The sequence below is a fragment of the Lycium ferocissimum genome, chromosome 2 (assembly GCF_029784015.1).
Source record: "Lycium ferocissimum isolate CSIRO_LF1 chromosome 2, AGI_CSIRO_Lferr_CH_V1, whole genome shotgun sequence".
NCBI classification, from domain to species: domain Eukaryota; kingdom Viridiplantae; phylum Streptophyta; class Magnoliopsida; order Solanales; family Solanaceae; genus Lycium; species Lycium ferocissimum.
The window spans coordinates 54,679,008-54,695,582 of record NC_081343.1 but is presented as its reverse complement, the minus strand read 5'-3'; the positions used below and the strand labels follow the sequence as shown (position 1 = coordinate 54,695,582).

At 34.2% G+C, this 16,575-nt stretch overlaps 1 protein-coding gene and 1 non-coding gene across 3 annotated transcripts; both read left to right on the top strand.

The window, feature by feature from the left end:
• Positions 1-8,956: 8,956 nt before the first annotated feature.
• LOC132045168 (L-type lectin-domain containing receptor kinase VII.1) lies at positions 8,957-11,722 on the top strand. 2 transcript variants are annotated; one of them, XM_059435719.1, is made up of 2 exons: positions 8,957-11,321; positions 11,449-11,722. In XM_059435719.1, exons 1-2 carry the CDS (start codon positions 9,259-9,261, stop codon positions 11,459-11,461), a joined length of 2,076 nt encoding a protein of 691 aa, XP_059291702.1. In that variant the 5' UTR covers positions 8,957-9,258; the 3' UTR covers positions 11,462-11,722. The 2 variants fall into 2 exon arrangements, with proteins under 2 accessions (XP_059291702.1, XP_059291694.1); XM_059435711.1 differs by having other exon boundaries at positions 8,960-11,722.
• A 40-nt stretch (positions 11,723-11,762) lies between these two features.
• Positions 11,763-11,833, top strand: TRNAG-GCC (transfer RNA glycine (anticodon GCC)). Its single transcript has one exon. It is a non-coding gene; the product is annotated as a tRNA-Gly (tRNA).
• Positions 11,834-16,575: the final 4,742 nt, after the last annotated feature.

Here is a 16,575-nt window from a genome sequence, read left to right as displayed (position 1 = left end):
TTTAGAAAGTTCGGGTTAAATCCTGCAGAGGTGTAGGTCGTGATTTTTTTAAACCTTGTGAGCCGGGTGTTTTCCACGTCAAAGTTTTATGTTGTTACTGTTCTGATTGTCCTTCACATAGGCAAAAATCTGATATATATATATATATATATATATATATATATATATATACCCAATTCACCCCCCCCCCCAACCACCACCCCCTCCTGTATTATTAGGATGTGCAAACTATCAGAATTGTTTTTTCATTTTGATATCCATTTGTTGCCCTTAATTGTTATGCTCATATTTATTATGAGCCATGTGTCTAAATGATTTCTTAATAGAAATTCATTCTCGTTAATTTACTTTTGAAAAATAAGGAGCCGGGGAGCATACCTTAAGTTTGGATGAGTTATAGTAACACAAGTATTATGTGTCAATTTTTCTATCTTATTTGTTCAATCAGAATATAAATGTGTGTGTGTGAGCCTACAGCCCAACAGCCCAACACTTCTCATTGTAAGGAAGGATAGGAAGGATGATACAAAATCAGTCAACCTACATTCATTTTAAAATAAGGCTTATACATTAAGTTACTTAAATGCAATCTGGAACTGGATTATAACTCTTGGGGTGCAAAAATTATTCATTCTTTTCTCCAATTTGTTCATATGTTTTCTCTTTAACTTTAAAATCCTGCGTACGCCACTGCTCCTATTCCTTATACTTATGACAGAAATTGTGGACCCACATTAAAAGAATTAATTCGATTATTAATTGAGTAACCGTTTTAAAATAAAAGGGAAAATCAAAAGAGTGAGACTAAAGACATTATAGTGTGTGCAGAATTTACTATGATATAAAGTGGATAATAAAGGCACATAGCCAAAAGATTAAAAATCATCATTTAGCTTAATTATTTAAATAAATATAAGGGAAAAGGGAAAAGTTAGAAAAAGATAAGTTCTAATGTTGATTTAGACATTAGTATATCTAAACTGAAAACTTTTTAGTAGCATATATATACCTTCTAGAAGATTGTTTGAGCTATAAAATAACATGTAAGAATTCACAAAAGTTGGCATCACCTACAACATGGTCATAATTTAACTATCCAATTTAGCAAATGAAAAAATGTAAATAAAACTAATGGAGTATGTAGTTACTCATTTTTGCATTCTGTTACTGACATAATCTCCTTCTTCCCTTCTTCACTTTTGCCACAAACAATCAATGGAATGTGACTTTTCTGGGCGCAAGGGGTGTAAAATATAAAAAGAAACATACGGCAAAATTAAGGGTTCCATACATAGTATATATACGTAAAAGTAATTCTTTTATGTATTTACGCGATGTGATTTTTTGATGAAGGGTGTCGGTTCACACACGGGACACCCCGATGTGTAGCTCCGCCACTACAAACAATGAAGCTACAAGGGAAACCTAATTTGAGCATAAAACATTAGTAACAATATTAACATGAGCGAGAAATGAAAGAACAATAAAAGAAAAGCGTGAGTGTGATTCGCTGACCATGACAATTTGAAAGTCGAGAACATCATTTTTATTTTAAGAGTGCGAATTTTGAAGTCATCGAATTAACTAAAACATCTAAACCATTTACCATTGAAATTCATTTGTCTATGTTACTTATAATTTTGCAAAGGATAATTTGGTCTAAAGAGAAGATTATACTTTTGACTGAGTTAGCAATCCAGTTGAACTAATAGTCTTGACTCCCTAAAATCAAACAAACAAATTAAATTCCTTGATCAAGCCTTTATTGTGAAAATCAGGAAAAATATCAAAAGACTAATTTCAGCTTCATGTTAATTATGCCCTTTCTCCATTATAAGCAGAACTATTGGCTTTATTAAATGGACTGCACATTGTCACTAAGTTGCAGTTGAAACTACTGGAAATTGAGATGGACAGTGTTGAAGCGATTCAGGCTTTACAAAAAGACTTTTTTCATGATAAAACCCTTCTTTCTTCTTGCAGATGGCTGATGCACAAGCTGCAGAAAGTTCTGGTCAGGCATAGCTTCAGAGAATGCAACGTGGCTGCTCATCTTTTGGCAAAGGAGCTATAACTAAGTCTAGTACTACTTTTAGGATAATGTTACCCCACCTACTTTTATTATGATGCAGTTAGAAATAAATGTATGTGGTACTATGATGCAGTTATGGAAGCTAAATAAATGTAGTCTTGGCAACCAAAGTGTCTTACATAACACTATAACACTGAACAATGTTGTAACCTTTTGTAACACCTATAGGGGTGTTATATAATACATATATATAAATATCGTTAATGTTCAAAAAAAAAAAAATGATCCATAGTTAAGCATTTCACAAATTTATTGTGGAACATGAATGTAATTAGATACTTACTTAAAAGGATGACTTTTGGGCTTCTTGAAATAATATAAAAAGAAAAAAAAATAGGAAAATGTAAAAGAAAATAATGATAAATAGCATTTTTTTAATCTCTAAGAGATGTTATATAGAAGGAAAAAGAAGAAGTATTGTTTACTTAGCCGAGGATAACGATATTGTTATATTTTAATTTATCGCAATTTTTCTGCAAAAACACAGATTAAAATTGTAAATTTTAAGAAATGATGGCATCTTTGATGTAAAAATATAGGCCCATAAAATATATTAGTCATACCTTAGAATATCTAAAACACACATTAGTAGCAATTACAGCAAGACACTATGGGAGAAGGGATGATACCTCGTGAAAGAATCAAATGCACCTGGAAATTATGGTCTTGGGGTCTAATCCTGAAAGCAATTGTCAAAGACCTTCAACAAATATATACTTTGAGGATTAGGTTTAAATGTTCTTTACCAAATGACAATTATTGAAAGAGTAGTGGGTATATGTAATAAATGAATGATTCAGAGAGAAAAGTAGTGTACATTGAACCGTAAAAAAGAACATAAATGAGAGAAGAATGAGAGTGACTTTTGGGTTGTTTTAATATATAGGATATTAATTTTAAAATGAGAGAAAAAGTCGAAAAAAGAAGAAAAAGGATTATTCATAAATACCCTTCATCAACATTTTAGTTTAAAATACGTTCAACCTTTAATTTGTTCTTGGCTCATTGATACTCCTCAAACTAACGGACTAAATCTGGGTCAAATTTGACTCTTTAAAATAGTCATGTGGCCTATTAATGATTTACCACTTTTTTATTCAAAATTAAATTAATATCAACTCATATTGTAAACCCGCCCCCGCTTTCATCTGTTTCTTATAATCATAAACCCCTATCCTTCATTCACATTAACCCTAAAACCCGAAAAGTTTTACTATGTGTGAGGCATGCCAAGTCATATTTGTGTGAGACATTTGTTTGATTGACAAGTGGATTGATGTAGGCCCACTTTCCAAGCAATCAAAGACCATGGTCTTCTTTTAGGTGAATAAGACCCCACTTTCCAACCGGTCCTTTCTTTTCTATTTGCGTTCACTATTGGTTATCCATTTTTTTGCAACATCTCTTCTTTAATTTATAGCTCTCTCTCTCTTTCACTTATATAGCTATTTTTGATAGTCCTATCAAAAAGATGGATCAATACCATTATTATTTATTTCTCTACCCTTGTTATTCATATACTCATTTGGGTTGTTACGATTTTGGTTGGCTCTTTCTTTTGCAATTAATGATTGTACCCTACGACCAAATCAATTAAAAAAATACCTGGAAAAAAAAATTTTAAGTTCTCATTTTCTCAAAAGTTGAACTCAAAAGATAAATCTTGAATAAGAAACTCCCGAAATTTATATTTGCAGTAATCATCGGATAGACACCAAAGCAACGAGAAAACTAACAAATATGAAAAGGAAAAAATTGCTCAGTAAATTCTTCTTCTAATCTCTAATAGTTTCACCAAAATACTTATATGACGGAAAGCACACCTGTAAATACTCTAAAACCTTTATTGTCATTGTCTAGCTTCAATCTTCTTCTTTTTAAAAAAAAAAAAAAATTGTCAAATTTGAACTTATTGTTAAAATTCTTTTTTAAAATAGAATCAACCAAAAAAACATAAATCGAAAATATGCAACCTTTATAGGGTCAATCTTTTAAGGAATAAATTTCATGAATGATTAATGATTTTTTTATTCACATAACTATATTTTTTAGCAAACAAATTCACCTTTCTATACAAAAGTCCGAAAAAATTATGCGTGATAATTCTATATTTTAACTATTTTTTTATTTTTAATATCAACTCATTTTTTGGTCTTTGTAATCCATAAAAAAAATTGTGATTATATAACCATTTATAAAACTTACCCGTTTTTTAGAAATAGTACAAGAAAACACTTAAAAAAACTGGATTAACATTACTCCATTTACCTCTATTTGATTTTTGATAAATGAAAAACAAGACTTATAGAAGGGGAGACAAAATATCATGGAGAAAAAGAAAAGAACGGAACAGAAGAAAGTCACCGGGAATTTATCCTTCAGGGGGCCCACAAAACACTTGTCAAAAAAAAGTGCCCTCACACAAGTATGACTTGGCATGCCTCACCCAAAATAAAACTTTTCCTAAAACCCCCGCTCATTACATGTTAGTCTAAACGCTCAACTCCATATAAGAAGTGTTCAAGACTGTTGTATAGCATTTTTGACATGGATCACAAAAATAATAGGAACAATGAATTAGAATCTACTTGCTGCTCATTTTATATAAATGCTTGAAGTATTCAGAGAATTTATACAAGCTTAAAGAAAATTAACAGATAAAGATGGTAAATAAATCTGAAATTAAGTCAAATATCAAAATCAGTTGCAGGCACTCATTCGATCACCAACTGGACAATAATGATCACTCAGTTTTGCTCTTATTATCTGGTGCGGGAAGTCTATTTGGTTTAATAAGGAGGAAGGATCGGGGCTTTAAGGGTAAAGAGAAACGGATCAGGAGCGGGGTAGATTTAAAAATGACTCGATTTTAATTTAGTTCTGAATTAAAAATGTGGCAAATCATAATGGGCAACATGACTATCTTAAAGAGCCAAATTTGACCCAGATTTTGGCCGTTAGTTGAGAGGCATCCATGAGTAAAAAATAAAGGTTGATGATATTTTTAGATCGAAAGATAGAGGGATGATATTTGTAAACCATTTTCTCCATGTTAGGGACATTTGCAACCCTTTTCCGTTTGTGGATTATATAAATACTCTTCGACCGAACCAAAAAAAAGAGAGAGAATTGTTCTCTCTAGTGGAACAGAATTTCATTTTTGGTAAAGAGTCATAATTGTTTGGTAAAAAGATCAAAAGGGCTTTTTATGTCTGATTGTAAAAAGTTAAAAACCCAACCAAGCGCCAAGGATTAAAAAAAAAAAAAAAAAAAAAAAAAAAAAAACGTGCACCATTCTTTTTTTCGGTAAAAAAAAGAAAGTCCCAGAAATAATATGGTCCTAAGAAAATAAAAAATTAGCAAAGTGGGGTTGGTGGACAGCCCTATTACAGTTAATTGGACCTTTTTATGTAGTTGCTCACCCAGTGTACGGTACATTTTTTTTTTTTTTTTTGTGCGGAATGACCTTCAAAGGCATTGTCTTTAATTTTTACCCTTTAAATTAAAAATCTTTAAGTTTTCGTTTTCGCCTAAAAATTTATGAGTTTTGAATTCAAACCTCAACTCAGTTAAATATTTAAAAAAAATATAAGGCAGAAATTTGTAACAAAATTAAGCCTATTAGGGCAAAGGATAGTCAACATTAGGCCTATTCGGGCAAAATTAGGCCTATTCAGGCAGAAATTTGCCTTAAGCATGAACAGGCCTAATTTTGCTACAAACCTCTGTTTTTTTTTTTTTTTATTGAACCGAGGTTCGAACCCAGAACCTTGGGGTATTAGGTGAAAGACAAAAATTAAAGACCAACAATTTGAGGGGCAAAAATTAAAGACCATTGCCTTTGAAGGACAATCATGCAAATGATCCGGTACGGTATCCGCATTGGAGTCCGATTATACCTCAATTTGCGCGGCGTAGGGCTCACCATAATATATAGAAATAAAAAGTCATTATTAGTCAAATCACAAGATCCTGTTTTATTGATTATATATGTATAGACACACCAGTGAATGCAAAATCCCCTTTTGCTAGCTTTCGAACTAACTTACGGGTAACTTGATTCGCATTCTATTTATACAAAATTTCATTACAGAAATTCTTTATGCTGTAATTAAGATTTATATATATATATATATATATATATATATATATATATATGAATTACTTACTTCAAAATGATAATTTTGGTTCAAATAATCTAATCCTTACCTTATTACTATACGTATTCTCATTTTATATTATATATTTATATCCCACATAAAATTAGAGAATGGCTAAGATATGACTAATTTTATATCGTGAATCCACTGACAAAATGAGGATGAAATTAAAAGTAAGCAAATTCCTTCTACACAAATATCAAAAATATCTTTAGTTGTCAATATGGAGGGATTTTTCAAATGTCAACTGTTATAAAATTATACAACATTTAATGAACGTTGAAACTGAACAAAAGTACCAAGTTATGATCACTTAAAAAAGCTTTCTCACCTCTTTGACTAAGCAAGCAAATATATTTGATTATTTTCCATTTACTTTTCATACTTGAGGTTTGATAATACTTTCAAATATTGCCAAATGCTATTAAATTTCAATGACAATTATCCTGATTGATGAGGTATCTTAAGTTTTTTTTTTTCTTTTTTCAAATATTTGTTTGACCTTAGAGCTTAAAATTTATTGTAAAATATCGACTATCTCCAAAGCTTATCTTATTGGCCTATTTAGTTATTAATACTACATTTGATTGTACTATTATGTACGAATAAGCAATGACGTGTATTTTCACAAATGTCAGATATTTGCTCTAAATATATACCAACTTAACTGTCCCATGCATTTTCTTTTCTTCATCCATTTCTCGGCTGACAATCCATTTTGTCTTTGGCAATTTTTTTTTTTCAACTTATCATTCATCTACATACCCGAATTGTCAAATATGGAATAAATAATTTCTAAAGAAGCGTATATAGTTGCAATAATTACAATACAGTTGACATTAATGTTTATGGGGCAAGGGTACAATTATACCCCTCAACTTTGCGATTTAAAACGTATATATTCCCGTTAAAAAGTGATGTATATATACCCTTGCCGTTATAAAATAGTGAAAATATACTCCTGTCCTTACACAAATAGTGCAAATATCTTTCTTTTCGTTAACGGGGTTTTTTTAAAAAAAAAATCATTTAGCTTATTTTTTAATTAAAAAATGTCATATGGCTTTAACAAAAAGTCTACTCATTTTTTTTAGCAGACATATTTTTCTAACACCACATGGTAATTTTTTTGGTGGGTTTGGTGTGGTTCGTTTAAAAAAATATCCTCATGGCTTTAAAAAAAAATGTCTACCCATTTTTTTAAACGAACTAGACCAGACCCAAAAAAATTATCATATGGCTTTAGAAAAATATGCCTACTAAAAAAAATGGGTAGATTTTTTTTAAAGCCACGTGGTATTTTTTAATTAAAAAATAAATTAATTTTTTTTTAAATTACATCAGCAAAAAGGATATATTTGCACCATTTTGTAAGGGCGTGGGGTATATTTACACCACTTTTATAACGGGGGTATATCTGCTCTAAATCGTAAATTTGAGGGATATATTTGCACCTTTTCCCATGTTTATAATACGATTGGCCAAATTTCAAAATTTTCTTATTTTTAAAAAATATTTTCCTTAGAAGTGTTTTCAAAAAAATACTTTGGAAGATTTGCAATTTATATTGGACTAATCGATTTGAAAATTACTTTTGTATTAGAGAAGTAATTCGTGCTTGGACCCAGATCCCTAAAATACTTTTATAAAAGAAATTTACTAGTAGTACTACTTTTTTCAGTTTTTGGTACAACTGAAACTTAATAAAAGTTTTACCAAATACTCTCCAAAATGAACGCTTTTAACTTTTAACTTTATAGAATCTTAACCCCAACAAGCTATCAGCCCTTAAATTATTAGCTCTTTCTTTCTTATTAGTCAGATTTTATAATCACGAATATGCAATTATGACGCCGACATAGAAATTAAATAAGTCCATCGTTGAACTTCAAGATGTAACCAATTTATAGGATAATGTAATGTATCCTACGCATCTTCCTCTCTCCTTTCCAATATGTAGACGTAATGCATACACCGTTTAATACCATCTTATATTTAGGATTTAAGTTATACTGTTAAGTTAATCATGCAAAATCTTTGTACAGTCAAACCTCTCTATAACAGCATCATTGGATTCAAAAAATTTCAGCTGTTATAGAGAATGATTATATATATCTTTATAACAACGTTAATTAAGTAATATTTCGCTGTTATAGGCCAAAAAGATAAATAAAATATAATTTTCATTTTTAATTACCAAATTTTAAGCTTAATCACACTTTATATAACGGAGGAAAATCAGTATATATATATATATATATAACATATATTTTTGTTGTAATAGTGTATTAAATCATCAATTATTTTGTCAAAATCTCTACACTTATTATTAGTAATCATAAATATTCTATTTTTTAAAGATGGTGAATTTTTATATTACCAAAAAAAAGAAGATAGCTGTTATATGAGGGGTAATTTTATAGGATGTTGCTATTATAAGTGAAATGTTATTATAGAAAAGTAAAATATAAAATAAAAAATTGATTCCGAAAAAACTGATTGTTATAAAGAGGTGTTGTTATATGCGGGTGTCGTTATAAAGAGGTCTGACTGTACAACATAAATACATTTAACCTGCTATAACATGTGATTTATTATCTACTTTAAGTTATTAATTCATACTTATCAAAAGTAGCAAAATTAAAGGAGCTAGGAGTCAAATTTTCTGTCTTTTGACTATTCTTTAAGCTGGCAGCCGCCAGATTTCTTTCTCCACCTCCTCACTTTCTTGTATCTTTTCCTCTTTGTCTTCACATTAGCGGCATATATATTTTATTTTCATTAATTATTCATACGTAAGAAACCTTCCTAGTTCCTTGACTTTTAGACACAGATCGTTAAGATTTGATTGCTCTTCTTGTAATAGTACTTCCCAGTTTCCTGATAAAAAAAGTTTTGACCAAGTATTTTTTGTCAAATCTACCTGGTGACTAAAATGATATTACCCTTTTTCTCTGCTTCCCATAATTCTTTCTCCATGAGAGTTGGCTGTGCTTCATTGATTGAATGAACCAACATCTTATTATGAACCAACATCTTATTTTTCTTCTTTCTTACCTGTTGGTAACTATATTTTGCAGTATTCAATCAGATGCAGCAACTGAATTTGTCTTCAATGGCTTTAAACAATCAGATGTGTCACTTTTTGGGAATGCTACAATTGAATCTAGGATACTTACTCTTTCAAATGACTCAACTTTCTCAATTGGTAGAGCTCTGTACCCTTCAAAGATTGTCACAAAAGAACCAAATTCATCCCAAGTTCTTCCCTTTTCAACATCTTTCATTTTTGCTATGGCTCCTTATAGGGACAGGCTACCAGGACATGGCATAGTTTTCTTGTTTGTTCCACACACAGGTATTGATGGTACTACTTCTTCACAGAATTTAGGTTTCTTGAATTTCACGAATAATGGGAATCCCAATAACCATATCTTTGGAGTTGAGTTTGATGTTTTCAAGAATCAAGAATTCAATGATATAAATGATAACCATGTTGGAATTGATGTCAATTCTCTTGCGTCAGTGTTTTCTCATGAAGCAGGATATTGGCCTGATGAGAAAAATAAGAATAGTAATGATGGTAACTTAAATGAAGAGTCTTTTGAGACTTTAAAGTTGAATAATGGAAGAAATTACCAAGTTTGGATTGACTATGCAGATTTCAGAATTAATGTGACTATGGCACCAGTTGGTATGGAAAGGCCTAAGCAATCTTTGTTGGATTTTCCACTGAATCTTTCTCAAGTTTTTGAGGAAGAGATGTATGTGGGGTTCACTGCATCCACTGGAGATCTTGCTCAAAGTCACAAGATTTTATCTTGGAGTTTTAGTAACTCGAATTTTTCGATAAGTGATTCTTTGATCACATATGGTCTGCCATCATTTGAGCTTCCTGAGGATCCAGTTTATCGATCGAAGGGATTCATTGCAGGTATGACAGTGTCACTCTTGTTTCTTGTAGGGGTCACTGTAGTAGTTTTATTATTTCTGATTAAGAGAAATAGGAGAATGAAAAGGGAAAGAGAGGATATGGAAGATTGGGAATTGGAATATTGGCCACATAGGATTACTTATCAAGAAATTGATGCTGCAACAAAGGGTTTTGCTGATGAAAATGTGATTGGTATTGGAGGCAATGGAAAGGTTTATAAAGGGGTTTTGGCTGGGGGTTCAGAGGTTGCAGTAAAGCGCATTTCTCACGAAAACGGTGAAGGGGCAAGGCAATTCTTGGCTGAGATTTCAAGTCTTGGTAGGCTAAAGCACAGAAATTTGGTGTCATTAAGAGGCTGGTGCAAGAAAGAAAGAGGCAGCCTGATTTTGGTTTATGATTATATGGAAAATGGGAGTTTGGACAAAAGGCTGTTTGAATGTGATGAGAGAAACATGTTGAGTTTTGAAGACAGAATTAGGATTTTGAAAGATGTGGCATCAGGGGTCATGTACTTGCATGAGGGGTGGGAAGCAAAAGTGTTGCATAGGGACATTAAGGCTAGCAATGTTTTACTCGACAAGGATATGAATGCAAGGCTAGGTGATTTTGGTCTAGCCAGAATGCATGATCATGGTCAAGTGGCTAACACGACTCGAGTTGTTGGCACGGTGGGATACTTGGCGCCAGAGTTTGTCAGGACTGGCCGTGCCTCAATGCAAACCGATGTGTTTGGATATGGAGTTTTGGTTTTGGAGGTGATTTGTGGAAGGAGGCCTATAGAGGAGGAAGAAGGCAAGCCACCTTTAGTGGATTGGCTGTGGGAACTAATGAGACGAGGCGAATTGACCAACGCCTTTGACAGTCGATTAAGGACTAATCAAGATTTTAATGAAGAGGACGCCTTAAGGGTATTGCACTTAGGCATGATATGCGCGAGCCGAGACCCCAAAGCTAGGCCAACCATGAGACAAGTGGTGAAATTCTTTGACAGGAATGGTGATGTTGATGAATATGAAGCTGAGGATATGGATGTTTACCTTCTGGAGAGTTTGAGATCTAATACCATGTTGTCCAATTTTTCCTTGAATTTAAGCCATGATTCACACCCAACATTTGATGAAATTAGAGAAGGTTTGTCATCTTCTATGTCAATTTCCGGGACAAATTCTCTACTGGAAGGTAGGTGAGTTTAACATATGGTTGGTTTTTGTTCATCACGCTGCTTCAACTCCATGTTGCCTTCATTTCTTATACTTGAAGAGAAACATTGGGTGAATTGGCAATGCTGCTTCATGAACAATTTTATATGATGGGATAGGAAAAAGGATTGGATTATTAGATTTACATGTATTCATTTGTTTTTATACCTTGATACTAGTTGTAGTGGAAGAGTTTGTTCTCTCTTTTGTTTTTGTTTCTACTAGAGAATTTGTTACTTATCTTTTTTATTTTACACGATATGTTGATGTACATATATGAAACTCATAATATGATGTTTATACTTTATAATAAGGTTCTTCATTCATTTCATTGTTACTTTAGTGTTAGAGAATATGATGAAGGTGAAGGACACGAAGCACCAGTGGTCTAGTGGTAGAATAGTACCCTGCCACGGTACAGACCCGGGTTCGATTCCCGGCTGGTGCAAGCAGTTTTTGTCAAAGTAAATTTTCTTTTATTTCCATTTGTTTTCATTGAAATTTGAACTCCAAATGGGCTTTGTGTAGATAAAGCACACTTTTTATTAAGGGATTACAATCCAAAACTTTTGATTGTTGATCGATTCTTACGCAGTTACATGTTGATTACTTCTCTAGTATGTTCAAGTTGCCTCAATAAGGTTGATCCGTTCAAATAGAAAAATGAAACAAATTACAAACCTTGTGAATGTAAGAAGTCATAAGGTGCACGAATAGTGCTTTTTTTCTTCTTGTTTTTTTCGCTTTTTACTTAATGACTATGATATTGTGAATTAGAACCTTGCTCTTGCATGTGGCAAAGGTTTATCTAAGCATTTGTGCTCATATCATATGAAATTATTTATGTTCATATTTAAGTAATCTGCCTAGGAAAAATGATCTCCAGTTAAAAGAGAGTTCTGTGCTCATATAGTATAATTTCTCATCTACGTTAGCAATTGGATTATACAAGAGGTGCTCTCCTTGTTGGGCTTGCTACATATTAATTTGAACTGGGTCATTTGCACGATTGGCCTTCAATGGCACTGGTCTTTAATTTTTGGCCTCAAATTGGTGGTCTTTAATTTTTGGCGCCTTTTAATACGTGAGGTTTGGGGTTCGGCCGAACTCGGTCAACATTAGCAATTGGATTATACAAGAGGTGCTCTCCTTTTGGGCTTGCTACATATTAATTTGAACTGGGTCGTTTACATGATTGGCCTTGTCCCTCAAATTGGTGGTTTTTAATTTTTGTCTTTCGCCTAATACCATGAGGTTTGGGGTTCGAACCCAGGCTCAGTCAACATTAACAATTGGATTATACAAGAGGTGCTCTCCTTGTTGGGCTTCTTTACATATTAATTTGAACTGGGTCATTTGCGCGATTGGCCTTCAATGGCACTTGTCTTTAATTTTCGTCCCTCAAATTGGTGGTCTTTAATTTTTGTCCTTCGCCTAATACCATGAGGTTTGGGGTTCGAACCTAGGCTCAGTCAACATTAGCAATTGGATTATACAAGAGTTGCTCTCCTTGATGGGCTTGCTACATATTAATTTGAACTGGGTCATTTGCACGATTGGCCTTCAACGGCATTGGTCTTTAATTTTTGCCCTTCGCCTAATACCATGAGGTTTGGGGTTCGAACCCAGGCTCAGTTAAAAAAAAAAATCGCAAGGCAGAGTTTCGTAACAAAGTTAAGCCTATTCGGGCCAAAGTTAGGCCTCAGGCATGCGAATCCAAACTTCTGCCTTGCGAAATTCCTTTTTTTTTTTTATTGAGCTGGGGTTCGAACCCAGAACCTCGGGGTATTAGGTGAAGAACAAAAATTAAAGACCACCAATTTGAGGAACAAAAATTAAAGACCAGCGCCTTTGAAGGACAATCCACACAAAAAAATATTTGAACTTATCCATGGCCCATTACTAACATAAGGGCGGAGTTGCTGAATTGGGATCCATCAATTAGATATTACTAATGCAATTATAGAGTTAACAATAGATATAACTCTATCTAACAGAGCTACGGTATACCATATGGAAACTGCTTGTAGTGACCATATGGCGCTTTTTATCTCTTTAGGCATAAGCATTATCCGGTATTCACCAGTAAAGTTTCGCTTTGAAAATTCTTGGCTTCGGGAAAGTGATGTTAAGGAAGCAGTGGAGGAAGGTTGGAACCAGGGGAAAGGACAACATATTACCTCTCAGATTGAACATTGTGGGAGTTTTCTACAATCCTGGGGTCATAACAAAAAGCAACAGTTCCAATCAAAGATGAGGCGATGTAAGGCACAGATGGAGAGATTCAAAGGCAGTAAAGATCCGAGTCATATTGCTCTCTATAATAGCGCCAAAGATGCTTATGAAATCCTTTTGAGACAACAGGAAAATTACTGGAAACAAAGAGCCAAACAATTTTGGCTCCGGAATGGCGATAGAAATACCCGCTATTTTCATCGTATGGCATCTGCACAACTGAAAGATGAGTCCGGAAGCTGGCTTAACTAGGAGAATGGATTGAGTGATCTTATTGTGGACTACTACAACAATCTGTTCAAGGCACAACAAGGTCCGATTAGCACCATTATTGACATTGTTGAGAAGAAAGTGTCTGATGAAATCAATGAGGACTTACAACGTCCTTTTACAACTAAGGATGTCAAACTGGTAGTCTTTAGCATGCATCCGGATAAAGCTCCCGGACCGGATGGATTAAATCCAGCCTTCTTCAGATATTTTTGGAGTACTGTTGGAGACGATATTTCTAAGGCCATCATGGAATGCTTGAATGAAAATTCACTGGCACCAGGAAGTGATAGAACTAATATTGTGTTAATACGAAAAAAAAAAACAACTTGAATTTGTTTCAGATCTACGGCCTATCTTTCTTTGTAATGTTGTTGATAGAATCACTTGCAAAGTCTTGGCGAACCGAATGAAACAATGTATGAATCTCATAATCTCTGAGGCTGAAAGCGTATTCATTCCAGGACGATACATAATGGATAATGCAATGATTTCTTTTGAAGCTATGCATTATCTAAAGAGGAAAACACAAGGAAAAGTTGACTATGCGGCGCTTAAGACGGACATGAGTAAAGCTTATAACCGCATCGAATGGGGTTTTCTACAGGCAATGATGGTGAAGATGGGATTTTGTATGGGTTGGGTGAATAAAGTTATGAAGATGGTAACCAAGGTTAATTATCAATTTAGTCATGGTGGTAAGCAATTCAGAAATATTGTTCCAACAAGAGGTTTGAGGCAAGGTGATCCCATGTCGCCTTGTTTATTTCTGATAGTCGCAGAGGGTTTGTCAGCGTTATTGAATAGAATGTCTATTCAGGGCCAAATTCATGGTGTTAAAATTTGTACTAAAGTGCCATCTATTTCACACCTATTTTTTTACGGATGACGCTTTATATTTTTTTAAAGTAGCGAAGGAGGAGGCGACAACTATGAAACGATTTGCTTGGAAATTTATCAGGAAGCCTCTGGTCAACGGGTAAATTTCCAAAAGTCTGATATTTATTTCAGTCCCAACACCAATGAAGGTGTGAAAAACGAGATTGCGGATATTCTTCATGTTAAAGAGGTGAACACTCCTGGAAAGTATCTTGGCTTGCCAACAGTGGTTGGAAGAAGCAAAAAATCAGTCTTTGCTTATATTCAAGATAGAGTAACCTCAAAAATGAATAGTTGGAAGTGTACTACTCTCTCCCGAGCGGGCCAAGAAGTCTTGCTCAAAACTGTAGTTCAAGCAATTCCAACTTATTTGATGAATATGCTCTTGATTCCCAGTAACATATGTACACCTATTGAACGAGCCATGAATAGATTTTTGTGGAAATCGGGAACAGGGGAAAAAAGTGGAATTAGGTGGATATCTTCGCAGAAAGTGTGTGCTCGTAAGGAAGATGGGGGGCTAGGATTTCGAGAGCTTCAGCGCTTTAATCTCGCAATGCTCGCAAAAACAGGATCGAATCTTTTGACTAGACCTGAGGCTCTCGTGAGTAAGGTTTTTCAAGTTCGGTACTACTTTAAATCTCCACGCGGGGTTAGGTTCCAATCCTAGTTTTGTATGGCGAAGTTTGTGTGAAGGGAAACAAATTCTTAACCAAGGATGTCTTTGACGTATTGGTGATGGGAAGACAACAAGGGTCTATATTGACCCATGGCTGCCTAAAGATGAGTCAAGTTATGTTGAAAGCTTTAGTTTTCTTGGGAGCGACAGTTCTTGGTAGCCGATCTGATGAAATAAGATGTACGAGAATGGAACTGGGATTTGCTGCATACCCTCTTTAATGCCTCCGAGATAGAGGCAGTTAGACAAATTCCCTTGACTATTAGGCCCCGAGGAGATACATGGATGTGGAAATGGGATAGCAAAGGATTATACTCTGTGAAAAGTGGATATCATCTCCTTTATAATCAAAATATTGCACCGAACCAGCAGCACCAACAACTTTGGATGTTTGTTTGGAGCCTCTCATTACCTCCTAAGTGCTTAACTTTATTTGGAGAGCATTGAGAAATATTTTACCTGCATGTGAGAGCCTTTCGAAGAAGAAATGTGTAGCTAGTTCAATATGCCCTCGATGTTTGTGAGCACCAGAGACCGTAAAACATTGCTTGGTAGAATGTCATTTTGCAAAGCAATGTTTTATTCAATCAAATATTGGTTGGCATGGTTTAACAGGAAACGTTATGGAGTGGTTCGAGGAGCAGTGAATGAGGAATGATAAAACAAGAATGGACGAAGCAGTCATGATTTTGTGGAGCTTGTGGGAAGCGAGAAATAATCTATCTTTGGAATAATAAGCAAAGTGTGCCTACTGCTACTTTGTACCATGCGAAGAAGGAGCTGGAGGAATGGAGAAATTCCAATTTGAGAGACGAGACGGCTGCTGCTACAGTGAATACTATGACTACTAAATGGGAATTGCCTCCACTTTCTACAATCAAATGTAATACAGATGCCTCTTATGATATCCATACAGGTTTGGCGGGGGTAGGCATGGTGTTACGTGATCACTTGGGTCAACTCATCGCTGAAAAACAATTTTCCTCGGCCGTGTTGCTAGCCCTTTATTGGCCGAGATCATAGGAGTGCGTGAGGCTCTTACGTGGTTAAAGGAGCGATTCAGTACAACGAGGCTTATTGTGGAAACTGATAATCTACTTGTGAGGCAAGCTCTGGAAGGAGATTTG

Bases quoted from the DNA above. Each gene is read 5' to 3' on its own strand.
- LOC132045168 (XM_059435711.1), top strand. From the start codon at position 9,259: ATGAACCAACATCTTATTATGAACCAACATCTTATTTTTCTTCTTTCT.